General features: G+C 42.8%; 3 protein-coding genes across 9 annotated transcripts in view; 1 reads left to right on the forward strand and 2 right to left on the reverse strand.

Moving 5' to 3' along the window:
• The window catches only part of MKRN2 (makorin ring finger protein 2), a 42897-nt gene extending 37562 nt beyond the window's left edge, over positions 1-5335 (reverse strand). The window contains exon 1 of the mRNA XM_045832058.1: positions 5213-5335. Coding sequence (XP_045688014.1) covers positions 5213-5238 — 26 coding nt within the window. The 5' untranslated portion in view covers positions 5239-5335. The remainder of the gene's footprint in view (positions 1-5212) is intronic.
• A 3820-nt stretch (positions 5336-9155) lies between these two features.
• Positions 9156-15649, forward strand: MKRN2OS (MKRN2 opposite strand). 3 transcript variants are annotated; one of them, XM_045832133.1, is made up of 5 exons: positions 9156-9434; positions 12580-12629; positions 13812-13919; positions 14016-14178; positions 15200-15649. In XM_045832133.1, the coding sequence occupies exons 1-5, from the start codon at positions 9217-9219 to the stop codon at positions 15438-15440; spliced, it is 780 nt and encodes a 259-aa protein (XP_045688089.1). In that variant the 5' UTR covers positions 9156-9216; the 3' UTR covers positions 15441-15649. The 3 variants fall into 3 exon arrangements, with proteins under 3 accessions (XP_045688089.1, XP_045688091.1, XP_045688092.1); XM_045832135.1 differs by lacking the exon at positions 13812-13919; XM_045832136.1 differs by lacking the exons at positions 12580-12629; positions 13812-13919 and having other exon boundaries at positions 9377-9434.
• Positions 15650-22456: 6807 nt separating this feature from the next.
• TSEN2 (tRNA splicing endonuclease subunit 2) overlaps positions 22457-27336 on the reverse strand; it is a 37584-nt gene continuing 32704 nt past the window's right edge. For all 5 annotated transcript variants that reach the window (XM_045832130.1, XM_045832132.1, XM_045832128.1 and 2 more), the window contains 4 exons: positions 27289-27325; positions 26650-26761; positions 25507-25596; positions 22457-24523 (listed from right to left, as the gene is read on the reverse strand). In XM_045832130.1, coding sequence (XP_045688086.1) covers positions 24464-24523; positions 25507-25596; positions 26650-26761; positions 27289-27325 — 299 coding nt within the window. In that variant the 3' untranslated portion in view covers positions 22457-24463. The remainder of the gene's footprint in view (positions 24524-25506; positions 25597-26649; positions 26762-27288; positions 27326-27336) is intronic.

Below are 27336 nucleotides of genomic sequence, written 5' to 3' on the forward strand. Positions count from 1 at the left end.
AGTACATGGGTAATTTGCATTCTCTCTGTCACCTTCCTTTATATTTTTCTACACATTTTTCCCAGGCTTAAATTTCTGGCTGTACTGTTGCAAACAGATTTGTCAAGGGGGAAGGGAGCTAATGCTAGGCATGGTAGTGGACTTGAAACAGATGTACTAGAAGCAGGGATGAAATACAGTGAGGTGGTTAAGACTCTAAAGTCAGCTTGCTATGTAACCTTGAGCAAATTATTTAAATCTCCAAGCCTCAGTTTCCCCATCTATAATATGATTACAATAACTGTACTTCATGGATTTCTGTGATAGACCACTGTGAGGTTTAACTTAAACGATGCATGGAACTGCTTAGCTTAACACTTTGTAAATGCTCCAAGATGGTTTGTGGTTATTATTTAATGTCTTAGCCAACTCTGCTGGTTAGGCATCACTATCCCCCTTTTACAGATGAGGGAACTGTGGCACAGATGGTTGTCATGATCAGAATCCAGAACTGCCCAACTCTGGAGCCCAAGTTTTTCCGACCACTTACATACTGGCCAAGATGCCCCATGTTTTGTGACTTTCGAAGAATCAAAAACTCTAGGCTTGACTCTCAGAAAACTAAAATTCTAGGTCTTTACTAGTAATGAGACAAAGAATCTTGGGGGCAAAAGAAGAACTGGTTACCAAGCTATAATAAAGGCCTGCATCAGTGCTTTGAAACAGACTGAAAGACAGGAAATTGTTAGGAAGGTAAATCAGCAAAAATGATCCCCATGATATTCTGGACAGAATGCCATGCCAAGGAATTGGAGAGTTGACTAACAATGCAACCGTGAGCCACCATTCTTGCCTTTCCAGACTAAACATATACAGTGTTTTTGTCATTAAGCTTGGAAATTCTAGCACCTCACATCTACCTCTTGGAGAGAGATGGGTGTGTAACGGGCTGCTGAGCTGGAGGTACCCTCAAATGGAGGGTAACCCCTATAGCTATCACTTGGGGGATGAGGTAAGCAGAGCAGGGCCACTGAGAGCTACTTTGCATATCTGAAGAACTTGGCCAGTGTTTTAATGATGTTAAAAAGCTGTGCCAGCACTTGGAGCCAGGAAGAAGGGCATAACTCTAACTGGGTATGCGAGGTAGCCGGAGTGGGCTTCCTCCACCTGTGAGAGTAGCTTGGAGGCAGCTTCTGCATCACAGGGCGATGCTTGGCCAGACTAATAACGGCAGCCAAGAAAGACAGAAGAAACCAGACTACTAGTAGATGTCACCCAGTGTAGCAGAAGCCAAAAATGGAGTTATGGCCCTGGCTGGTGTGTCTCAGTGGATTGAGCATCGGCCTGTGAATCAAAGGGTCGCTGGTTCAATTCTCAGCCAAGGCACACGCCTGGGTTGTAGACCAGGTCTCTAGTAGGGGGGTGTGAGAGACAACCACACATTGATGTTTCTCTTCCTCTCTTCTTCCCTTCCCATCTCCTTAAAAACAAACAAACAAACAAACAAACAAATAAATAAATAAATATTAAAAAAAGAAAATAGGGTTATGGAGGAAAATCTGGGCTGGCATTTAAACACAGGTGTGGCAGCCATGCTGGGGACTTTTTTAACCATGTGGTTTGGAAGCAAAGAGGTGGCTCTCTCGACCACGTGACATGGCTTATAAAGCAACAAAGTAGGATGTAGCAGCTGTGCAGAGCTCTCTCTTGGCCGTTTGGTTTGAAAGGATGCAAAAGGATTCCCCAGCCCACCATAAGGATGCAGTTTTGAATAAACAATGGGTTCCTAGCCAAACTACAGACCTCTATTTTCTTTTCCTGGGATATGGTAGCCCTGACTGGCCTGGCAAAGGGAGGCAGGACTCATGTGTGCACGCGCAGCGACACTCTACCTTTACTCTAAAGCTGTTTAACTTTTGAATAAACGGTTCCTTTCCTTTTTACCCAACTCTAGCATTGAAAGCCACGATTTCTACCAGCAATGGGCAAAAAGAACCAAGTAACAAGATCCCCAAGGGCAGGCAGGGGGTGGGGGGCTGGTGTTGGTTCTATAACAGTATCTGGTGCCCAACATGGGGCAGATAATTGCCCCTGGCAGACACACCCCCTCAGGTGTGGGAAAGTAAGACTAAGGTAACAAGACTGGGGGGGGGGGGGGCTTTTGTAATAGGAGCAAAATGAACACAGTCCTGCTGCCATTCAGAGTAAGCATGTACATCACATTCCACAGGCAGGAACACAAAGCAGAAAACACTCTCCACCCTGAGATAAACCAAAGACAACTGTTTTGGTCCAGCCCACCAAGTAAATCATACTTTCAACATCTCCTATAAGTTCTAATGTCTGGAAATAAGACTTTAGTGAATAAGATAATAAATAGAGAAAAGCTCTTCCACCATGAATGTACTAACATAAACTTGGTACTCTTGGTAATATTGCTGGGTTTGTTTGTTTGTTTTTTTCATTTAAATATGTGTTTTGTTTTTATTTGGCCAGGCAGTCCTTACGAGGGCCGATTCCTTCACATTCCTTTGGCAAGTGAACTTCCTTTCTGCATGTTTTCCTTTTATATGAGCATATTGAAAGCTTTGAAAATTCCTGTAGTAAAGACATTTTCATTTAGTGTTTCCCAAACTTATTTGTAGGCCACACAGTCTACAGGAACATGAAATATGATGTCACAGCTCTGCCACCTGGAGGCTGAATGACGTTGGGCCATCACTTCAATGGGGCTGGGGCTCAGTTTCATGATTTATGGAATAGTCCTGATTGGTGGATTACAAGCAATAAGGCTGGTAGAGCAACTGGCACATTGTAAACCACTCCCCCTGCAAACAGAATTTGTTTGTACTTAAATAGAAGTGATCCCTTCCCAACTCCAACCCACTTTTAGTTTATATGCAATAACATCCTGCAGGGCACCCCTGTTTTGGAAACACAGATTAAAGCTTTCAGGTTAGGCCATCTCCTAGTGTAGGAGGAGGCTGATTTAAGTTCTTGTTCCTGCAGTTTAGATGTGAAGTTTGGGGCAAGTCTCAAGTCTTTCTGAGTATAAGATTTCCATATCTGTGAAACTGGATACTACACAGAGTTGAGATTCGATTATAAAGCACTATATAAATGTGCATTGTTTGGTGGACCCATCTTAGGAGGAGTAGCCAGAATCTGCTCCAGTCCACAATGATTAAGAAATTGCTCCAACAGGGCCCTGGCTGGTGTGGCTCAGTTGGCTGGCGCATCCTCCAGTGAACCAAAAGGTCACAAGTTCAATTTCCAGTCAGGCATAAACCTAGGTTGTGGGTTCCATCCCTGGTTGAGGTGCATATGAAAGGCAACCAACTGATATTTCTCTCTTACACTAATGTTTCACTGCCTCTCTCTCTCCCTTCCCCTCGCTCTAAAATCAATGAGCATGTTGTTAGGCGAGGATAAGAAAAATAAAAAAAATAAATATGAGGTGATTAAAATTTTGTTAATTATATTTTTTTCCATTACCAATTAACTCTCTTATACCTCCCTCCCCCCAAGGTGAATTTTTTTTAAAGAAATTGTTCCAAGAGGGGTTTAAATAAAATATAAGCGATGCCACTTTAAAATAGAGTTGGAGCTACCATTCCAGAGGAACTGCCTCGCAGGTCTTATGCCTCAAGCCTTTGTAATGTTAAAACAGGGCAAAATAACCTTTACTGGGCTTAAAGCAACACTGCCTCCCAAAGAAGTCTGCAAGGATAACAAGAAAGCAGTCATGACAATGAATTTAACCTTTTAAACACTGTTTAGAACTAGCATCACTAGCTTATCTGCATCAATAAAAATGCCTTCCTCCTACAGATGTAATTGTTCACCTTCCCTTTCTCCTAAATACCCCTTGTCTTTGTTACCTAAATGAAACATGATTTGGGGTTCTGCCTGAATCTGTGCTTCCCGAATGGCAATCCTTTTTTTAAATCTCAAATGCTTATTGCCTCTCACTCTGAAAGGCCTTGTAATTTTAGGTTAACAAGGGAAACTTTATAAAAATAAAAACAAACACACGTCTCCACAAAAGACTTTCTAGAACAAGTAACCTCTTACAAGTCTTTCCTATAGATACCAAGTGCACATTTCTGACAACTGCTTAACGTAAGTCACATGGGCCTTGGATAAAAATTGATTGAACCGTTAATATACACCAATGCTAACAGAAAATTTTTTATATAGTCCCTTCTAAATTATTCATACTAATGAAGAGAAATAACAAATGATACTTAAACTATTACATCATCAAGCTAATTTTTATTTTTAAAGCAACGTTTCCCAAACAGATTTTACTGAAACCAATTATTAAAATAAAATTTGTACTTTCCCAGTATCCGTTCAGTAAGACTAGGATCCCAATACAGGTAAGCCACAAGCTTACCAAGGAATGACGGTGTTACACAACCAAGCTATTTCCATTTCACAAGAGCAGTCAGTTGTAGTCACCCGATTCTGAACCTTCTACAAGCATCCATCTATTACCGTCATATTTCTTCACGAATTGGTGTCTCCGTAAAGTGCAAGTATCACCCTATTTCAGTCTGTTTTCTGCACTGTAAAATGGGAATTACATCTGCCTAATTGTGTTATAAATATAAATGACTTGGAAATATACGGAGCACTTAAACTTTCGGTAAATCCCACGTGCCATTATTTTCCTCAAAACAATGCTTACTTGCTTATTCTCTGTAAGTTTAGGGTACATAGGAGTACTTCAGACTCTGAGGAAATTAAGGCCCCTTTCGGGCCTCAGCTTCTTTGAGGCCCTTATCTTCGATTAACCACCTACTCCTGCGTCGCATCCCCGTTTGTAAACGTCCTTTCAGTGTACTCTTAACTCCAAATCTCCTTTTCCAGCTCAACTGTACGGACCAAGAACTCTTCTCCAAGGGCTTCAGCACCCCGCACGGCCCTGTCTAGCACCTCCATCCAACCCACAGGGACCACGCTTCAAACTCGCAGCACAGCCCCCGCGCTTGCCTCATCCAGGGTCTGGACCATTAAAACACAGCCACCCACGCCGAGTCCCCGGCTCCGGCCGCAGCGCTAGCTCCACCTTGAAAAGCCGGGACGCGAATGGTTAAACCACCGTCCGTGAATCCGCTCCAGCCTCAGTTTCCCTGGCGGTAACACTGAACGCGCAGGTTGCCCAGAGCCCGGGAGAGAGGCCCCAAATGGCCCGGTGCTCCCGGACCCCGCGGAGCCGCACACTAACCTGCAAGTAACCTGCTTGGTGCTCATGGTGGTAGGGCTACCGGGCCGGGGTCCAGCCGCAACGTCTCGCTCCCACCGCAGCCTCCCGCTCTCACCGCCTCCGCGTTGCCTTGGCCCTGCCCCTCCCCCCTGAATGCGTCACGCCGGCGCACACCGCCCCCTCGCGTGTGGCACCTTTGTAGCGCCGGCCGGAAACCTCGACGCCGTCACAATTGGTTCCGCCCCGGAATTGAGGTGGGGCGACCCCCAATCCCCGCACTACTTGTTTCGCATTTCCAAGCCTCATGAGCAGGGCGTGGTTACCACCCTAGTTCTGCCAGTTGTATCCCGTGTCCTGCCAACTGGTAGTTCCTACGGGTCTGCCCATCTTCAAGAGCCTTCCTTAGAGACATCTCGCACCCCTACAATCCCTCCATCCCTCCCGAGGCTAAACTCCTGCCCGTGCTCTGCGCATCTTGATCCCAAATCCTCTACCTACACTTCCTGGGCCCCTTTCTTGGGCCTTGTCTCAACTGTTCTCGCCAAACCTGGACTCCCAAATAAGGAATTCTTTAATCCTCTCCCAATTGCTAGTTTTACAAAGTCCCTACTTATATCCCAAGTTTCAGTTATTTTCTTTCCAGGCATTCCTCTACTGTTTGTCTTCCATTTCCTGTGTTGGGAACCAAAAAAGATATTCTTGACTCTTTCCTCTGGGTCTCTATATCCTGCAGATCCTGCTCTCCAATGCATCCGGTTGTCTCCACTTCTACCTTCATGGTTCCAGTCTAAACGACCATCATTCCTTGCCTGGGCCCATGCAATGAATGGCTTCTTAACTGCTCTTCTGGCTTCTCCCCTCTTCTAACCTGTTGTTACACAAAACCTATTTTTAAAACGTAAGTTGGATCATGTCGTTAACCTCGTTTAACCCTTTCAATGGTTTCCCATTGCTATTTATTGTAAAAATTCTTTTTAAAAATTGTAAACATAACTATTAAGTTATAGTTACTAAGATAATTATAGCAAAGTGCACAGAACATACGTATACACTCAGGAAATCACCACCCAGATCGAAGGTCATTATCATTACCCCAGAGGACTCCCTTATGCCCCTTCAATATCTCCCAAAGAAAACTGTTATTCTCCTTCTGTCATCACAAATTAGATTGTTCTTGACCTTGATATAAATGAAATAATTCAGTATGTACTCTTTGCCCTCTTTTGACCAACATTATATCTGTGGGATCTATTCATGCTGTAAGAACAAGATACAGCTATGAGTGTTGATCTATACATATTGTGTAGAACCTCAACACTTGTATGTTGTTCTTTTACTTTGCTGTAAAATGTCTTCCCGTGAATGAGCACAGTATATACTTGCAATTAGGACTTCTGACATTTCTCTCACAAATTTAGGAAATACATTGGAAAATTTGTAGTTTTCACTATATAGGCCTTTTGACAATTTTTATTAGAAGCATTCCTGGATATCTAGTTGGTTTTTTGGATGCTACTTTAAATTATATTAAAAAAAATGTCCTAATTGTTGGTTGTTCCATGCTAAATTCATGTATTAATTCTAATGTTTTGTTTGTTGATTGTTTTTGAATTTTCTACAACACACTCATGCCATCAGCAAATAATGACAGTTTTACTTCATTTTCAATCTTTATATCCTTTTTTTTCCTTTTCTTGTCTGAATGCACTACAGAGAACCTTCAGTGTAACCTTACATAGATGTGGTAATAGTGGACATGTTAGTCTTGTTTCTGAACTCAGGACATTATTGAATATTTCACCATTAATTAAAAAGTTAGCTCTAGGGTGTTTGAAGCTATCCATTATCAAATTAAGGAAGTTTCTTTCTCTTCTAAGTTTAAATCCTCTCTTTCCCATCTATTAAGAAAACTGTACTGCTTTATTCTGCTAGTGTGTTGAATTGTATTTTTTTTAATGTTAGGTCAGCCTTGAATTCCTCAGATATACCCCATTTGGCATAATGATTATTCTTTCTATGAACCATTAGATTCTGTCTGTTAATAATTGTGTTTTGGATTTCTGCATCCTTGTTCATGAGAGAGAGTGGTCTGCAGTGTTCCTTCATTGTAATGTCCATGTCAGGTTTTGGTATCTGAGATACACTTAAAATGAGTTGAGACATCTTCCTTCTTTTCTATTCTCTGGAAAAGAGTGTAATGTAGATATTGTTTTTTTCCTAAATGTTTGGAAAAATTTATAACTGAAGCCATCTCAGCCTCCAGTTTACTTTGGCTTTGTTCATTGTCTGCATTATACATGTGCTTTTATAGATTTCTGCTCTTATCTTTACTATCTTTTTTCTATGTTTTTTTAGTTCAAATTCTTCTTGTTTTCTAGCTTATTTAGATAGAAATTTAAATCACTAATGTTCAAGCATTCTTCTTTTTTAAGTATTTAAAGCTAAAGCTTCCCCTCTAAGCTCCTTCTAGTTGTGTGCCCCAAGTTTTTATGTCATTACCATTGCATTTGAAATATTTTCCAATTTCCATTCTTTGACCTGTAAGTTATTTAGAAATGTGCTGCTTAATTTCCAAACTACTGGGGATTTTCTTTCTTTTTAATTTTATTTATTTATTTTTAGAGAGAGGGGAAGGGAAGGAGAAAGAGAGGAAGAGAAACATCATGTGTAGTTGCCTCTCATGTGGCCCCTACTAGGGACCTGGCCTGCAACCCAGGCATGTGCCCTGACTGGGAATTGAACCAGCGACCCTTTGGTTCGCAGTCCGTGCTCAATCCACTGAGCTACACCAGCTCAGGGCCAAACTACTGAGGATTTTCTAGTTAGCTTTTTCTTACTGATTTTTAAAAAATTTCTAGCGTAATCCCACATTTGTGGGATTGTCTATTCTTTTAGTTTGGTCAGTATTGGATTTATATATTGTGAAGCTTGCATTTTTAGGTTCAAATAAATTTAAGAGAGTTCCCTTCTGTTTTGTCAACACATTGTGACTGTCTCTCTGTATTATGTTAGTTGCCATGTGATTCTGGACAGTGTGATATCAGTGAAAGAATGTATACATCTCACTATTGAGCACACAATACACTATGTAAAGACATGCATACAAAAGATATTTCAAAGAATGCTAGCTGTTCACTGCACCAGGGCACTGTTTTCAGGGGGAGAATGTGATGACCCCAGACAGTGTGTTGCATGTGAAAGATGTTTGTGAGAGTGCGGGTTCAAAAAGGAAATATCTAGGATTTTTTCTTCTACTGAAGTGTATTTTGTCTGATAACAATATAGTTACATCAACTTTCCTTCAGGTTTATTTTTCCAACTTTTTTATTTTCAACTTACCTGGTATTTTTTATATTTAATCTATATCTCTTATAAATGGCATATAGCTCATTGATTTTAAAATAGAGTCTCAGAACCCTTTACACCTTCTCCCAGTTAGTAACCCCTACCTAGGGTAACTACTATCCTTATTTTTACTGTGCTGTTAATTTTTTATGGGCAAGATTACGTCGACAATATAAAACATCAAAAGAGAAATAGCCTCAGGGTAAGAATTACTTATTCAAAGCCAAAACGATATAACCTTTTCTAGAAGCACAAAAATACGTGCAGGTCCCTAATTTCAGGAAGCTCACAGACTTATGACTAATTAAAGAACAGAGCTCTGGTAGAAACCTGAATCCGGCGCTGCCGGAGCCAGGGAACACTGGGGGGAAGCGGAGAAAGATTTCGGAGAAACGTAAGGCTTTTAAGGATAGGAGCTGGTTGCCAACAGTTGCAAAATACACAAGGTTAGAAAAAAAATTTGTAAGCAAGCACAAATGAAAAGGAAAATGAAAGCTCTTTAGGACACTAATTTACAGGGTGGCCTGGTTACTGGTTAATTGTACCCGGTTTGGCTTCTGAGGCCGTCAATCAGAATGACGTCATTGCTGATCGGGTTACACCGGCTGCGTGAATTTGCTACCTGGGCAATCAGGAAGTCTGGGGAAACCGCCCCTGGTTACCCCCAGGAGGGGAAAGCCATGCAATGCGCAGAGGCTGGAAAGCTTATAATTAAATTCAGTCACTGTAGGAAATACATCTACAGCTTCAGTGTGCCGCGATGCTGCCCCCTCTGCCGGCAGGACGTGGGCTCGAGGAAACTGGAGGAAGCACCTGTTAGCATCTCCAATCCGTTTACCAATGGACATCAAGAAAAATGTTCATTCCTCCTCAGACCAACTCAAGGGACGTTTCTTAGGTACAGTGTTTTCTGTTACCTTGAATTGTGCAAACTTTTCCTTCTGTGTTGTAGTCACTAAAATCTTCTTTTACAGTGTGAATGCGGTGTGATGGGTATTTCTTTCCAGCACTTCAGCACTAAATTCTAAAATGTAGGCCTATTTGTTTTATAAGAATAGATGGTGTGCATACTTTCCTGGAATAAGTGCACAAATATATGAAGGTCAAAACTACTTACACAATTAAAAATACTTTATTTTTAGAGAGATGGGGAGGGAGCGAGAAGGAGAAACATTGATGAATTGCCTCTCCTACACACCCCCATGGGGACTGTACCCCGCAGCCCAGGCATGTGCCCTGACCTGAATCGAAGGGCAACCTTTCGCTTTGTGGGAAGATGCCAAACCAACTGAGCCACACTGGTTAGGGCAAACCTACTTACAGATTTTTGAGAGAAAAATCCATAGTCTGGAGATTTTTTTTACCCATAGATTTTCAGTTAAGAGGCTGGTTGGAAAAATGACCCAGCAGCTAATCTTATCAAAATAATAAGCCCTGGCTGGCGTAGCTCAGTGGATTGAGCACAGGCTGCGAACCAAAGTATCGCAGGTTCGATTCCCAGTCAGGGTACATGCCTGGGTTGCAGGCCATGACCCCCAGCAACTGTACATTGATGTTTCTCTCTCTCTACCTCCCTCCCTTCCCTCTCTAAAAATAAATTAAGAAAAATAATACTTTTATTGTGAGTTAGTTTGTAATTTCTGTGACAACCAGGTACAATGTACAGAGCCTGAAGAATGGCCACTTATATAGACTATTTTTTGTGGAGGTGAATTAAACTGAAGACTGGAGCTGGTTTATTTCAATTGTACATGCCCCTTGACTTTAAGATTTCAGAAATCAAAAGGAAGGATTGTGCCTCCTTAGAGTCCTTGCGGAGTCTACAAATGGGATTGCGACTGGCCCTGCACAAGCCAGGCTGTGAGGGTGCAGGGGTGGTACTCAGTGATGGTGTGTGCTTTGGGAAGCGTGTCCAGGCGCATCATCCATGCTGAGAACTCCTTGCACCCTTGAAATCCACCCTCCCAACTCTCTCATGCCCTCAAGAGTGCCTGGGATGAGAAAATTAGAGTTGACTATTCACTTCTGCTAGCCAACTTCTTTAACTGGTTTCTTTTCTGTCCCTATGACGCTGAAACGAACCAAAGTGTGTAAAAGGTGTTGCACCAAGCTGTTTAGTAAGAGCCTCTCATTCATGCTAACTCGAAGTCATTAACTGGTTGAATCCAAAAGCTTTTGAATAAAGTCTTTAAAATTGGAATTCATTTGCCATAGCATGGCTCATTCAGGAGCTCCTCACTGAGCAGCACTCTGGGGATGTCACTGTGAACAAGCCACAGCCCTGCACTCAAGAAACGACACACGACAGGCTTTCACGCTGGCCCCTGGTCAGAGTTCCTTATTCTGTGATGTGGTAATACTGACGGGCCCGGCTTCTCTGGGCATCGAGAAGTGAGGTGAGGTGGCAGCGTTGAAACAAGTCATGTATGTTTTGGCGTCCCTCCCATCCCTTTAACCCTTCAGGCAAGGTCTGCAGAGTCCTTAAGTAGCCCCTGCCCAAAAGACCTTCTAAAGCCAAGTTCTAAACAATTTCCTTCCTTGTCATCCAATTTCTAAACCTTCAGGACTGACTTCCACAATTCACCTTGAGATGATTTCACCTATTTTTAAAAGGGGAACGAGCAGCCACCCAAAGGAATCACTGAGGCTCTGATCTAACTAGGTTGGGACCCGACAGGGCTGCCGCATGGCTGTGCAGGTTGTGGACCGCACGAAGGCACCGGGCCAAGGTGGTGGTGAGTGCTGAAGCTCAGTCTGCATTCCACTCACCAGGCCAAGCACCTGGGCACAGCTCCGTCTGCAGGAAGAAGGGGCCGCTTTCTTAATTTGTTCAGAGGTCCTGTCAAGGAGAGGCATGGCCCTACCCCGCCCCATCACATGCATCTGCAGCATTCTGTATGTATTTTTCTCTTCATAGCACATACCAATCTATTAAAAGCTCGCAGAACTGAAGCTAAAACATCTTCCCTGGAAGTGAGAAAACTCCATGAGGGCAGAGACCTGGTCTTATTTTCTGTCATTAGCCCTTCACTTCAAACAACAAGCCCATAGTTGGTACCTGATAGATATCTGTTGCAAGACTGAGAAATAACTGAAGGAGGGAGTCAGGGAGGAAATGCCTAGGATTTGAGCAGGAAACCAAGTGCAGCCATGTGCTCAGGGGGGTGCAGGCTGTCATGAGGCACCCAAGACTCTACCTGTTTGAACCCCCAAGGTCTCCACTCCAAAGTGGCTTCAACAAGATAACCTAGGGGGGCAGGGAGGTTGCTCTGAAGAAGGCAGGGCAGCCATTTGTGTCCTTGGTCATTTTAAAAGCTGCAACTGCTTGCTTTAATGAGGAACCAAATACCCAGACCTGTGGTCTGATAAAGGACCTTAATCATTTGAAAAGAACCTCTGATTTATTCAACATCTCTATGTGGCAGGCACTCAATAGACATTTTATTCTTACAATCAGCTCACTAGGAGGCTTATGACATTTCCATTTTCCTCTCTGGGGAAACAGATCAGAGAGAATAAGTGACTTGCCCGAAGTCCCCAAGTTAGTAAGTGATGGCCTGGGACTGTATATGCAGGTTAACTTCTATGGACTTATACCATCTAATACCCAGTCTCGGGTAAATAATAATTCCAGGAAACAAGGGCGGTCCGAGAGAAGTGGGTGTGGGACAGGCTGCAAGACCTAAATGGGCTACATTAGTTTTAAAGGTAGAGGTTCAGGATCCTCTCACCCACGTCTACCTGAGGCTGTTACCTCACATAAGAGGAGGAAAGAATAGGAGCTCCTTCAACAGCTGACCTCTGCCTGGGCGCCTCTTCCAGGGCTGGCCTTCTAGCACACTCACCTTTAGCACTGGGGGGAGGGGGAAATTTTAGATCTCAAATGTAGTGTTGTCCTAACCAGCTTTGAAACTGGGCTTTCACTAACCTGGACACTGACGGCAAGTCTGGCCCCAGCCCAGAGAGGAGGCCCGTCACTCTCCAGTGCCAACTCTTCACGCCAGACATAGGCAAACGAGGAAAATATGACTGCTTTCTTTCAGGGAGTATGACGGAAGGTCTGATCTTCATGTCGGAATAACCAACACGAATGGTGAGTGCATTTTCATTTTTATTTTTTTAGCTTAAGTCCCCAAAGTACCCATAGGAGAGCAGTATTTCTAAAGAAAATGTGATCATGAAACATTAAACAGTAATTCCTTCAGGCCCTGGGCTCTCCTGTGCACCAATGGGACGATGCTACTTCCCCTCCCGCCTTGGCTGAATGTTTTCTCAGCCAAGAGGGACAGAAACCGTTTACCTTTTGGTTGGTCTTTAGAAGAGTTAGAAACAGAACCCCAGCCACGTAGTTCAGTTGTTTAGAGCCAAGGCTGAGTGTTTGATCCCGTCAGGGCACATGCAAGAATCAACTAATGAACGCATAGGCAAGTGGAACAAATCGATGTTTTCTCTCTCTCTCTTTCTAAGATCAATACATTTTAAAAAAGAGGAAAAACCAGAATTTTGGAGACTGAGTTGCCCAGGTCCTCATTGTGTATGGCAATCAGAATCTGGACCCAGGCCCTCTGCTCCCCAGTCCTATACTTACTCAGCCCACTGCTATTGGGTCCTCACACTCCAGGGTCTGCAGGGCGTAGGCAGAAATCTCAGGGAGAAGTCAGGGGACACCTCACATAAAAGGAGGTGGTGCGGCCTACCATGGTTTGCTTTAAAAAATAGTAATTAAAAAGAAAGGAAGCATGTTTAAATAAAACAGTTCCTTTGGCCAGATTTAACTCAGGGCATAGAGTCTGCAACCCTTGAACCCAGGACATCCTTGTCTACAGGGAAAGGGCCCTGGTTGGCCACTTGCAGGAAGTGCAGGCCTGGGATGGTGAGCAAGGCCAGCCCCGTGAGGCTTTCCTCACCCCCCTGAGGCAGGAGAGACTCACGCTGTGGGCAGAAACCTGGGACTGGGTTTTTTAAACTCAGAATTATCCATATGAGCAGTAAAATTTACCATCAATCTGATCACTGGAAATTTATTGCTGATTTAAGGAAACAAGATAGGCCCATTTATAAATAGAGAACTTCAACAAAAATATTCTGGTGTCTATTGCTGTCCCTGTTTCCGGGTGACTTGGGAGTGCTGAAGGGCAGGCAGAGCAAGAAGTGGGTTGCCCTGAAGACAGGGCAGAGAACAGGCTATGGAGAACGGGGCAGAGAATTGGCTATGGAGGAGGGAGCTCCATAGCCAATCCTTAACTCCAGAGAGGACCCTCTCTAAATCTCCTAGGTGGCTACCTGTTGAATTTGATGATCCTGGAGGAAGGAGGTTCTAGAATCTCTAATGACCTACTGCTAACTGGCAATAACCAGCAAGTGCAACCTCGGTTTCTGATGGGTAGTTACTGCATGGCTCCTGTCATTTTCTGACATCCCCTTTTCACAGAGGTACGTTCCCCCTCAAGTTTCTGCACAACTCTGGTTTTGGTTGCAGGAGTTGTCTATAATTACACCATGCACGGTGTCCAGCGAGATGAAGCAGGTTGGGAGCAGAGTGTAAGTATCCCATTACTGCAGCCTGGCATGTTTGGACTGATGGACCAGTGGGACAAGTACCTGGAAGACTTCTCCACCACAGCGGCCTGGCTGCCCCACAGGTACGAGCCTGCACAGACCACCTGCTCCCTGGCCCTCATTTGCCACACGAGTGTGATCTCAGTTCGCAGAGAACTCTAAGCTGCATGTAGTTGAGCTAATACCAAGATAGTAGTCTGCCTGTAACAGAAATTTAAGCAGGGGTTGATTTACTTCGGGGTTTCTGAAGAGGTAAGCCAGCGTACATTACACAAAGAATCAGAGCATTGTAAGAATGGAAAGGACCAAAATTTGGAACTCTGGTTATTTTAGTTAATTGACTGGGCATTTTTACATATTTAACATTTAAGAATAATATGTACAGCAAAAGCCATATTATGTTCCCTAAAACAAAAAAATTTTAGCCCTGACTGGTGTGGATCAGTCAGTGGCTTGGGCATCATCCCACAAACTGAGCCCAGGTGGGTTCCTGGTCAGGCAGGGCACATGCTTGGGATGCAGGCCAGACCCCGGGTTGGGGGAGTGCGAGAGGCAACCTATCCATTTTTCTCTCACACATTGATGTTTCTTTGCCTCTCTTTCTCCCTTCTTCCCCTCTAAAAAACATAAATAAAATCTTTAAAAAATTTTTAAATGATATTCAAACTTTATACATACTTTAATTTTTGTTTTGTTTTAGCAAATATGAAATTGATTTCTCAATTCCTTGCTTCCTTAACACTTTAGACATACAGTGTACTTGTCCATTTAAATTCTTTTTAGGATACCCTTCAAATAAATTTAGACACTGTGGAATATCCTAACATTTAAGATATTAAATTCTACTTCAAGAATCTAGAATTTCAGTGAAATTAAGGCTGCAAAGTTGGAGTCTATATGCACCTTAACTCACCACTCCAAACACTGAAGTGAGTCCCATCAGTACCTAAGTTGCAAGCTGAAATAACCCAGCATACCAAGTGTTCCTTCCTGCACAGGGTGGGCCCAGCTTGCTAAATCAGAAAGGCCTTCAGCTGTTTCTCAGCCTGTTCCTGAGCAGCTTTTAAAGCTAAGTCTTCTCTTCTCCATGCCCTTGTTTTGAAGGTATCAAGAAGACTGCCACAACTGCTACAGTTATACCCTCAGATTCATTAACTGCATTCTGGCCGCGGAAGGCAAGGAGCAACTGGACAAAAATGAGTTCACAGAGAAATTTGTGGTCCCCAGAACCAGGAAGGCTTCCAAGTACATCACACTCTACCGGGTGATAGAAGAGCATGGGTTCTATGTGACTGACTACCCAGATCAAGAGCCAGGCCCTCCTCCAGGAAGCGTTTTGTGCTGAGTGTGCTGTGTAAGAGCAGAAGGGACAGGGCATTTGGGGGGTTACTACTTTAATAGATACTAGGGATTTCTAAACACTTAAACTGTGGTTAATAAAAAAAATAGGTGATATGGCTTTCCTTTAAGCATACCTCAGCTTACTCCAGTATAAGAATTTACAAAATTAATAGAAAAATATTAAATTAAAAAAATTGTCCTGGGTTTTCAAAATTGTTTGCATTACAAGTAAGTTCTTTTCATAGCAGTTTGGTTTTCAAACTGAGAATATGTGTTAAAGCATAAAGTGGCAGCATCTCTTATTCACAGAACAATGAAAAGTCTCCCCATAAATTAATTAGAGCTGGATAAATTCACCTTTCAATACGAACCCAGAAGGTGGAGGGATTTGTAGGAAGGTGAGCAACACAGCTACAATTTACAAAGTAATGGCTATTTTTATCTCACTGTTTTTCTTTAAACAGCATATGGTAGCCTCTTGATGGTCAACAATAGAAAAAAAAAGAAAGTAAAAAAAGAAAAGGTCTCAGAACCAGAGTCAGGAAATGGGCACTCCCGCATTAGCTCCTCTCACCCACATGCACTGGCAAGCCCTCGGGAGTGGAGCCCCAGTCTGCTCCCTTCTCATTTGCCTGATCTGACAAGATGGGGGGGGGGGGGGCGGCAGCGGCTGGGTTTACTACAGCTCCTTCTCTTCTCCCTTTAAATGCAGACTTCAAAAAGGACTCAGTGAAGGGCTGTCTTGTTTCTCTAATAGAAGAAAGGGGAAAACTGGGATGAGCAACTATAAAAAAATGAGGTGATTTTAACAAGCATATTAGAATTTGTATATCCAAATAATCATCAAACTTTAAGCAGCCAACCAGCAAAACATTTCAGAATCCCTCTTTGGAATCTGCTTCCAGAAATCACTTTTGTTTTTGGCCAAATGTGATATAGGACCCCACCTAATCTTATTCTGCAGCCTGGTCACCAAGTGATGTCTAACTTCCAAAAACCAAATCCATCCTCAAGGAACTCAGCTTCAAAGGAACAAACCCATCTTCAGTGTACCCCTCATCAAAGTATCAATAATTACCCAGTAATACAGATATTCAGAAAATTTGCTACAGATCCTTAAAGCTTGTTTCCGAAGAGGTGTTTGGTCAATGTTCCGGTGTTGGCAACTTCAGTGGGAAGAAATGCAGGGCACACCAACGTTTGTACTTGTAAGTTCTGGTGCTTTCTTTTTTCTTTAAAAAAATTTTTTTAAAAGATATTTATTTTCAGAGAGAGGGGAAAGGAGGGAGAAAGAGAGGGAGAGAAACATCAATGTGTGAGAGATCCATCGATTGGTTGCCTCTCACACACCTGCGACCAGGCACCTGGCGCGCAACCCAGGCACCTGGCGCGCAACCCAGGCATGTGCCATGACAGGGACTTGAACCAGTGACCATTTGATTTAGAGGCTGGTGCTCAATCCACTGAGCCACATCAGGCAGACCTGGTACTTTTAAGAAAAACAAAACTCCCCATGCACAACGTGATACCACTTTGAACATAACTGTGATTACTATTTTTTAGTGTCCAAGAATTCATAAAGCTCTCAGTGGGTAAAGATAAAAACCTGTTATGTTTTGGGAATATTCCAATTTGCCCCATGCTATTAACATGTTATTTTAGGACTTCACTTCTCTGGTTCCATTCTTTACTTGAATATTGACAGTCATGGCAGCTGTAGTTGACAAGTATTCATAAAGTTCTCTACACCAGAATAAACACGTCTTATTCTTCCCTTTCATTTAAGACCACCCTGTGAAGTAGATACTAGCATTATGCTGGCTTCATTTCACAGATGAAAAGGCAAACAAGAAATGACTTGCATAAAGTTACACGATGGCAAAAGCAGGGCTGAAAGACGTTTGTCTGACTGTGAAGTCTGTGCACTTAACTCCTGGGCCACCTGGTGACCTGAAAGACCCCAGTGTACCTAGGATGTGCAACTGGGTCAGCATGAGAAAGGAGAAAATAAAGGGTTTTGCTTTCTTCAACATTCAAACATGGAAAGGAAGTAAATAACATGTCATAAAACAATTCAGATAAAATAAGAATTGCTAAAACAGAAATGTCCAGCTTGTGCTTTCTCTTAGTGCTGTATCCTCTGCTTTTCAAAGCTTCAGCAGTCCCCTTTCCCTGTTCCAGGGGCTGCTGCCAGCCTGGAGGTGGCGCCGGCCGCAGTTGCCTCTGTTACTTCCTCACTTCAGCAGACTATAAATTCCCCATCCCTAAAACCACAGTACCACCCTCGAGGTTTTACCCCAATAAAGGAAATGAGGCATCTCTTCACACCAATAGAGGGCAATGTTGCTCCGTTTTTCAGAATTATAAACAGAATCTGATTGTTTTCCTCCATCATGCCCGCTAAATGCTAACTGAAGGATGAGGAGATCAGCGTTGGCACCCGCTCTGCCTCCCAGAGGAAGTCCTGTAGCTCTCCCCAGCACCTCCCAAAACCCATGTCTTCATCTCAGCATTCATCTCTGCTGTGTGCACACACCTGGTCTTCCATCAGTGCTCACAGAATGCCCAATCACTGGGCTCCTTTTCACAGCGAGGTCAGTTTGCCTCAGTGTTACTGATTTGAAAGACTAAATGACCCACACAAAGGCTTTTTTCCAAAGCCTGTACAGCATGCATGGATTACTATTGTAACCAGGAAAACCCAAATAAACATTACTCCACAGCAGCCATATCTAGCTCCCTTTATGCTTACTCTTGTCTCCCCCATCTTCAGAGCTGACTTCACTTCACACTATTTTTCTATCATCTCCTTCATTGTGTTACCTACCAGGGTATAAACTAGGCTTTGTAATCCCTAGAGAAATGGTTATGGTAATGCTGACAATTTTGGTTTATATGAAAGGGAAAAAAGTATACATACCTACCATGTGCCAGACCCTTATGTAAACCATCTCATTCAGTCTGCAAAACAAACTGCAGAGGTAGTCACCATCCCAATTTCACAGCAGAGGAAACGGGAGGCTGAATTACAAGGCAACAACAGTTCCTAAGGTCACTCCTGCTTTCCTGGGTTAGAGCTGGAATTTTGACCAAGTTTTCCCAACTTGACTGTTTCTACTCTATCAGAATGTACCATTTAAGTTAGGAAGATCTTTGTAATATTGTTTCAGAATATGTAAACATTCTGAAAAATTAAGTGCTTAGGACTTTTCACTTAAAAAAATTAGATTGAATTGCTTTGAAATAAAAAGTTACCCCTAGTTTAACAATTTCACAATATGCTTTTTCTTAAAAACAAAAAAATGTTTTATTTATTTTTAGAGGGGAAAGGAAGGAGAGAAACATCAACTATGGTCGTCTCTTGTGGGCCTCCCACTGGGGACCTGGCTCACAACCTGGGGATGTGCCCTGACTGGGAATTGAACCAGGGACCCTTTGGTTTACAGGCTGGCACTCAATCCACTGAGCCCACCAGACCAGGGCACAAATGTGCTTTTTCATATTCGTAAGTGAGGCATCCCTTATTTCACAAAAGGTAACAAGACTTAACATTTTTTCAGCATATATATAAAAAGCAAAGATTTAAGATAAATTAATGGGTTTAAATCTCTCAATTTTAGAAATGGGGCTCAGTAACAGTTTTAAGGAAGTTAACATTCATGGGATAATTGAGTCTGTAATGAGATTTCTAAAAATTCAATTTGGTAAAATCATAAATGGAAGGTGGGCGGTGGGGAGGAGGAACATTTCATTTCTTTGTAACCCAATTACTCCCCCACAGGGAGAAAACTAAGTTAAAAAACCTCATTCTAGTAAATGATAGCTGTTTTTAAAGAGAGAAAATGAAAATGTTTTAAACAATAAAGGCAAAATAACTATAAAACGAAATAAAAACTAATCAATAAGTAACAAGAAATTTTCAGACTAGTACATGATTCTCAAACACTCCAGCATGGTAAACATGCCTATTCATGTCAGTTTAATCTCAGCCAGATATTGTGCATAATAAGCCAATTACTTTATAGCAGTGAATCTCTTTATGAGAGGACTCGGGCAGTAAGGTGCAGATGTCACCATTTTCCTCGCAGTTGGGGGATGAGGTCCGAAAGGTTAGCCTCTCAAACTGAAGCCAAGAGACCCAACGTGCAATAATCAGCTACACAAGAAACTGCCTTAATAGCTGACAGCTAACTGCGGTTCTTACGGTGTGGTGCGAGTGCTTCCTCCTCCCCCACAGTGAATCATCAGAGCAGCAAATGGCTGAAAGCACATTACCAGCTAAGAAACTTGCAAGACCCAACTCACATAATCCTCCAGCAACCCTCTGTGGTTGATAACATTATTGTTTTTATTTCTGCATTGAGGTGAGATTCATGTTACATATATCTTTTTAAAGCAAAAAATTCAGTGGCATTTAGTACAATGTTGTGCAACCACCTCTATCAAGCTCAAAAATATTTCATTACCCTGAAAGGTCACTCTGTACCCACTGAGCAGCTGCTCCTCAGTCCTCCCTCCCCACTGTCCTGGTAACCACCCATCTGTGTTCTCTATGGATTTACCCATTTGGGGTGTGTAATTGGAGTCAAACAATATATAACATTTTGTGTCTGGCTTTTCTCACTTGGTGTGTTTTCAAGATTCATCCACGCTGTAGCATATACTTCATTTGTGTGTGTGTGTGTGTGTGTGTGTGTTTGAATAGCACTCCACTGTATGTGTATGTTGATGACATTGCCTTCATTTTACAGAGGAGGGAAACAGAGGTGAAGATCACATAGCTCGTTAGTGGATGAGTTGGGATGCAAACCTAGGTCTGACTCCAGACCAAAGAACTCTTAGCCATCTTGCCCTCAAGGCCAATTAAGACCAAGGAATTGCTGAAACTTAATACCAAAACCAGAGTCTTACAAATAGTTCAAGAAACCTGAAAACTGTAAGCGATGGACTCTAACCTGAAGTGGTGGTGTCTTAAGGGCTGGGCAAGTGTGTGGTTACAGAACCACACATGGGTGCCCACTGCTCCCTGGGCTGGTCCAGCACGTCCAATAGTGGCTGCCTGATTCTGGCCACACATTCTTCAGAAGATAGGCTAAAGGAAACTCAACTCACTCCAAGGACAAAGTAGCCCCTTTGCACACTGAGGACCCTCTACAAAGTCCTGGGACCTCTGCATTTCCCGTGCATAAACAATGTTTGCATTTGTTACCAGATGAGCCTAATTTTCATAAACACCCTTCAGCTTTCAATCCAGATTTAGCTTTGAACACAGGCACTGGGTCATCTCAGTCTCTTGCCAGTTTGGTGGGTTTGAGTCACTCCTTCCAGGAAGGGAGGGGAAACCCCTTGTGTTGGGTGTTTTTTTGAGTACTCCTTTATCCACGTTAACCACAATGAAGTAAATATTATCATTGGCCCCATTTTAGAGGTAAGAAAATTGAAGCTCATGAAGGGCAAGGTAAGTTACTCAAGGTCACATACCCACTGAGCAGCAGAGCTGAGATCTAAATGGGTCCTTTCTAGAAGGCTCATTCTGCTACCTGACTTTCAATAAAATGATCTCTGAGGATACTAATTAAATGGTAAGAACCACATATTGCTCGAGATTCTTAATCTTGGATCCACAGACGGTCCTCGTGGAATCTGTGAACCTCCCAAAGATGTATGCAAAATTATATGCATAGCAGCTCCTGGGGAGAGGAATCTCATGCTCCAGGCCAACCCTTGAGGTGAAGGACCACCCCCCAAGCATGCCAGCACATACACAGCCCTGCTTGGAGTGGAGGGCAGCCTTCCTCTTTAACTTCTACCCGGCCAAGTCCCAATGGGGCTGTATTTCTGACTTCACATGATTCTCCAGGCTGGCGTCACTGTAGTAGTGGAGATCGTGTAAAGGCACTGAATAGAGGAGCTCCCAGGTCAAGTCGTCTGACTGTACTTCTGACAGCGGCCATGTCTCTGAGCCTCAAACCTTCCTCCCGTGGAAGGTCTCAGCAACTGAACTCAAAAAGCTGCTGTGGAGTAAGAATGAACACGGTGTCTGCCCTGCCTCAACTCCTATTATCTGAATATTTACTGTAACTGTGTGCAAAAGAAATGTTACCCTATACTGGTTATCCAAATGAAAAGTTATGGATATGTAAGAGTCTGCAGCAAAATCATTTGAGTTGTGAGAGTCAGGACCAGAAAGATGACATAGCACACGCTGCTTAGATGACCAATGTTTGCGAGGTTTGGATGTGGCCTTTTATCACGTCATCTTCCTGACTTTGTTAAGTAACAATGTCTTCTATGAAATGGAAAAGCCTGTGGAGAAAGTAGGTGAGTTTTAGAGGCCTAGGAAATACCTCTGCATTAGGAAAAAAGATGGATGTGATAGTGCATTGAGAAAAGTGATCATATAAAGCAGTGGTCCCCAACCTTTTTGGCACCAGGGACCAGTTTTGGGGAAGACAGTTTTTCTGTGGACCTGGAATGGGGGTGGGAGAGGTGACGATGGGGAATGAGAGAACAGGAGGTGGAGCTCGCGTGGTAATGCCAGTAGTAGTCACGGACCAGGAGGAGGGAGGCTGGGGACCCTTGAGATAAGGGATATAATATTGGCCAAGCAGGTGTCTACCTCTTTTTGTATGTATATATTTTTGGTACTCGGTTGACAGAATGTAACTTGTGAAAAATGTTGGTTCCACAAAGTTTCACGATGTTCTTGACCATGATGTGCTATTTTTAGTGAAATTCTTATGGGGCCAGTCAGCCTGATGCCACTTGAATACATGCTGGTACAAGTGGGTGGCTTCGAATGCCTTTGGAGAACTGGAAAGTAATGGAGGAGAGATAGGATTTGGTGAATTTCAGTTTTAAAGCAAATCTGGAAGGGTCAAGAGGTTTAAGAACCATGTAAGCCCGATGCTTTGAGGGTGTAGGTGAAGCAACTCCCGCCCTCAGTGAGGCTACAGTGTCTCCTCCAGTGAACAGCAGTTTCTCCTGTAGGTGGTTTTATCGCAAGGTAAATTTCCAATCTGAATGAATTTGAGCTTTATTTTGAAAACAAATGCCATCTGGAACATTTGTTTCAGAAGGTAAGAAAAAAGTGCTAGGACTTAATACTTCCAAAGATAAGCTAATACTGCTTTTAGCTGGCAACCAAAATGTTTGCTGGTGCATCATTCCAGAAGCCCCAGTGCCCTCAGGTACCGCTGAAGAGTGCATGGCCTGCTACACGGTGTTCAAATCTTATACACAAAGAAGGGAAATCCTTCATACAAGGTTTCTTTGACTAAAGATGATGCTTTGGACAGTCTTCTAGAGCCTTCAGTTACAAGTATCTATGCAGTCTTTTGGCTTCTCTACATCTTTATTGAAGCCTTTATGATAAAAAAAAAGCTTCGATGCATATTAGCTGATGTTAAAGCATCTGAGGTGGAATGTTGATAGAAAGATCATACTTTGATGAAGGATTCATGGAAGAGTTTTGACCATAAAGGCATCTGATGCACTGACTAGGCTTGCAAAGAAGTGTCACTACAAATGATCAATGAAATAAGGAAGATCGACATCAAAGGTTTTGAGATGAGAAATTGATGATTCAAAGTGAAGTCTTTTACTTTGCTAAGGAGCCTGGAGTAAGCAAAGTGAACAGTAACAATGCTGAAGAACTATTAGTATCACTAATGAAAAGCAAAGAACTTACTAAGAGGCTTTTTCAAATTGATGGCCATTTTGGTCTGAGGCAGGGGAGGAAGGGGAGCCCCGTTTATTTGCATGCCAAATCGTTAAAATGTAAAGCATGTGGACATAATGATTTCATTGGGAGAGCACAGGGTTATGATGTGAACAGAACTACCGCAGTAAAACACAACTATAAGAGATTCTTAGACCATCAGGAGCTCTAAGATCATGCAAGGGAGTGCAAACAAGTACCCATTTATTTCTTTTTGTTGTTTCTTTTTCATCTCAGCTTCCAAAGATGAATCTTAACCATCTACTTCTGGTATATTTAGTGCCAAGAAGACTGTCCGTCAGTGTCCTGAATTCGGACAGTGGATGAGTCTCAGACACGTGTCCCCTCACTCCCACACCGGCTCCCTTTGGCTCGCTCACCTCACCCCCACACCCTCTGTCCATTTCCTTCTTCTTGCCTCCAAATACCAGGCCTCAGGCAACTCTTCACTGGAATCTAATCAGTTAAGAAAAGGCTTTGTTTATTGTGTTTCCTAAATGTTAACTGCACTCATTATGTATCTTCATATATTACTTCACCACCTATTTTTACTTCATAACAAGTTCACTGAAGCAAGATGCAATTTTTACCTAATACTGCATAATATTTTATATTCTACACCAACATGCCTACCAATTAGCTCACTGACAAATAACTAGGTAATTGTTTTAAATGCTTTCTATGATTCAGAAATCCTTGTTAAACATTAAATAGATTTTTATGTTCTTGAGTAATTGGTTGGAGTTCTCAGACAAGCAGAGACATGTTATGTTTTCCATTTACATTAAGGGGACATAGCGTCCTGCAGTCCCCAAGGCTGCTTTCCAGCCCTCTTCCAGGAGCTGACTGGATGTGGGCAATGAGAGGTGCCTGTGTATAAAAGTGCTGCTTTGAGAACTGTAGCATGCCACATCCATGTAAACTATTATCCTTTTCAGATACAATCAGAGTAACACAGAACTTCCCTGTCGCTAGACGAGTCTTCTCGTGACTCATCTACTCAATGTCCTCACTGAACAGATGAGGATGGAGTGAGGCCCAGAGGCCAGGAGCTCCAGGCCAGTCACAGTCAGTGTGACTCAAGGACAGAATCTGAAGTCCCCGCCCGGGGCTATTTTTCTCTCCTGTGTAATTTTATCTTTTCAAACACTAACAGTTTTCTGGTTCTGGGAGCACCATGCCCTTTAAAACTTTTAAATTAAAGGCCAATTACAATAAAAGGACTCTTTACCTTGCCCTGAACTTGGCTTATTGTAGGAGACTCAATAAATATTTGTTGGTGAAATCAGAAATAAGAGGTGGAATTGTTAAAGTTCGTCTTGGTCACTCCTCTCTCGCGAGGAAACCCAACGGCTCAGAATCACCTCCTGTAACCAATCAAAACAAAAAAGAAGAATGAATTTCAAAAACAAATGAAAGAATGTGCTAGCCATGTGACATCGCTGCTACATTTCACAAAAAGCTATCTATACAATGGGGATACCTGTTCCCATGCCTTGTCACTGAACGTTTGGTGAAAATGTGAATGTAGCAATATAAACCTTACATGCAAACAGTATCCACCATAACCATGCAAAGACTTTAAAAGCTAAACTTGCCTCAGCTGAGATATTCTACTAGCACTTTCCGGGATTAGGAGTGCCAGTACAAGAGTGCATCTTTAACACCAAAACCAAGTCTATGACGACGCTGCCATATCCAGGTCAGCATGAGAGGGGAGAAGTAGACACTGATGGGCATTTTATGAAAAGCTAACCTAGTGGGGATGGCAGGACAAAGTGAGGGGATGAGGCACTGTGGCCCTCAAGCAGGTCTGCAGAGGGATGGGGGAGTGAGACCAAGAAGAAGGTGCAATGTTAGACAAAAACAACGAGATGCTGGATGTGAGGGTGGGGTCAATGACAGGGTGAGGGATGGAACTATTAAACACTGGGTGACGAGACAATGAACTTGGCATCCCTGGCAGAGAAAAGCCTGCCATGAAAACAAGGGGAAACTCAGCTCAACACAGAACCCCAGAAGTCAGATGAGGAGTTCAAGAAGGAATGAGTCAATGGCGACACTTCTAGTCTCTGGGAATGAGAACCAGGAGAGGTCCTGGCTTGGCCAAGAGGTCCCAGGCCATCTGGGAGAGCAGTTTCAGCTGACTGGTGAGGAGAGAAACCAGATCACATTGCAGGTAAGGAAGCAGCAGGAATTAAGGGGGAGTAAGAGTGGGTTTAGCAGGGAAGGGCCAGAGAAGACCAAGGCAAGATGGGTTTCATTTGTTTTCTTGGGAGCACATGTTCAAGACGACACAGTAAAAGGAACAGAATCTTGGGGGTGACATGAATTATCTGAGTTTACGCACCTGAACTTTAATCCTTTTCATACATTCTGGTGACTCCATTTCTTTGTCAGTCATGGCAGAGGGTTTAATCAAATAGCACAGCATGAGTTCCTATTGAGAAATGAAAAACAACCTCCATATCCCACAAAACAAGGGTACAAGTTTGAGTGCCTGGGCAGGACATGCAGGCAGTCTCCATGCCCTCTCACGGAGTGCTCCTGCAAGCATCGCAAGCGCACCAGTCTCCTCCTGGAGCCATCGTAACTAAGGGCTTCCCAGTTCGTCACTGTTGACATGTCAAGAGAATGCAAATAAAGTAGATAATACTGGTTATAAAACATACAATTTAAAATATTAAATATATACTGTAAGCCTCAAAAAGTGGACATAAAAACACCAGAAACAGTAGAGACTCCCTATTTCTATGGGACAAAGCTACTTTTTATAGGCCAAAGCCTAAGCAACTTAACCCACACTCAAGACAGTCTCAGCTCCCACCACACCTCCAGCAGCGTGGGACAGAGTTGGCAGGGGCCACAGTTTGTTTTAGGTAGCAAATTACTGAGTCCACACAGTATACACACAAGGCTCTCATCCTTTACAGTCCTGGTGACTTCCCTCCTACCTTAATGGCAGCAGGAAACAGAACACAGCCAGGAGTAAGCTGGCTCTGGGTTTGAACACCAGTTCTGCGTATGAGCTGCATGATCATGGGGTGCTCACTCACAACACCTCTGACTCTGGTTCCTCACTCTTAGGATGAGGATCATAAACAGATGGTGAGAAAACATGTAAAGTGGTTAGCAATAAATATTAATTCCCTTCCTGCCTTTTCAAGAAATCTATGAACTTTGGAAAGAAACATGAATGTGTGGGTGAATCTGGAGCGTGTGCTAGCTGTGCTGACCAAGGGCATCCCAGAGAAGGAAGGCAATGCCCACCAACGCCATTCACTACACGGAACTTGGAAGCTCAATTCCTGGAGCTTAAAACCAGCTGGTGGTGGGAGGGAATATGAAAGGAGGACAGGTTCTGGCCCAATCTTCCAGAACTTCAATGGCAGGAACACTTTGAAGTTTCCACAAATGACTTTTCTATTTCTACTACATTTAAGGGAAACAATCCAACCATTTACATGACAGGTAATGCCAGAGCTGATGTTACCTTGGAGACATTCACTGAAACTCTGCTTAAGGTCGCCAGTGACTTCCAACTGAAAGGCCTGCGAAGACGACCCTCAAAATGGTCATCCACCAACTCGATAATGACGGAGTAACTGAAAAACATAGAAAGGGTGTATTAAAAATAAAAAGCATGGAATCAGTCTGTTTAAAAAGAATATTGTTTGTCCTACCAAGAACAAAGCTACAGAAAAATATAAAATATACATCATCTGATCCTGAATTCCCCTAGACTGTGCTGAGAAAATATTAATGCAAAACTCACACTTTATGTTATAAAATTTTAGACTGATTTCAACACCTATAGGAAAGGGATGGAAATATTTCTCCCAATATGAAAGCTGAGAATTCACTCAACTGTTTAGATACTAATACTCACTGATATTAAGATGAACAATTACTATATAGATTAACTCAGTATGTAACATGAAAAGACACATTATCATAACCTATTTATTATTTTATATACAGTGTAACAATGTTGGTGTTTAAGGCATGGACATATAGTAGTTATCCTCATCAGGAACATGACTAATTGTTTCTGTAGCACTGAAAATTAAAGTGGAGGCCAGAAATATCATGTCCCTTTAAGCCATTAACTTATTGAAAAATCACTCCAAACCTTGCATGGTAAAATGGAGGTCCTTTTCGATAGAGCACTGGAAAGAAA

This window comes from Phyllostomus hastatus, unplaced genomic scaffold (assembly GCF_019186645.2).
Source record: "Phyllostomus hastatus isolate PE091 unplaced genomic scaffold, TTU_PhHast_1.1 phas_contig_16, whole genome shotgun sequence".
Taxonomy (NCBI): Eukaryota; Metazoa; Chordata; class Mammalia; order Chiroptera; family Phyllostomidae; genus Phyllostomus; species Phyllostomus hastatus.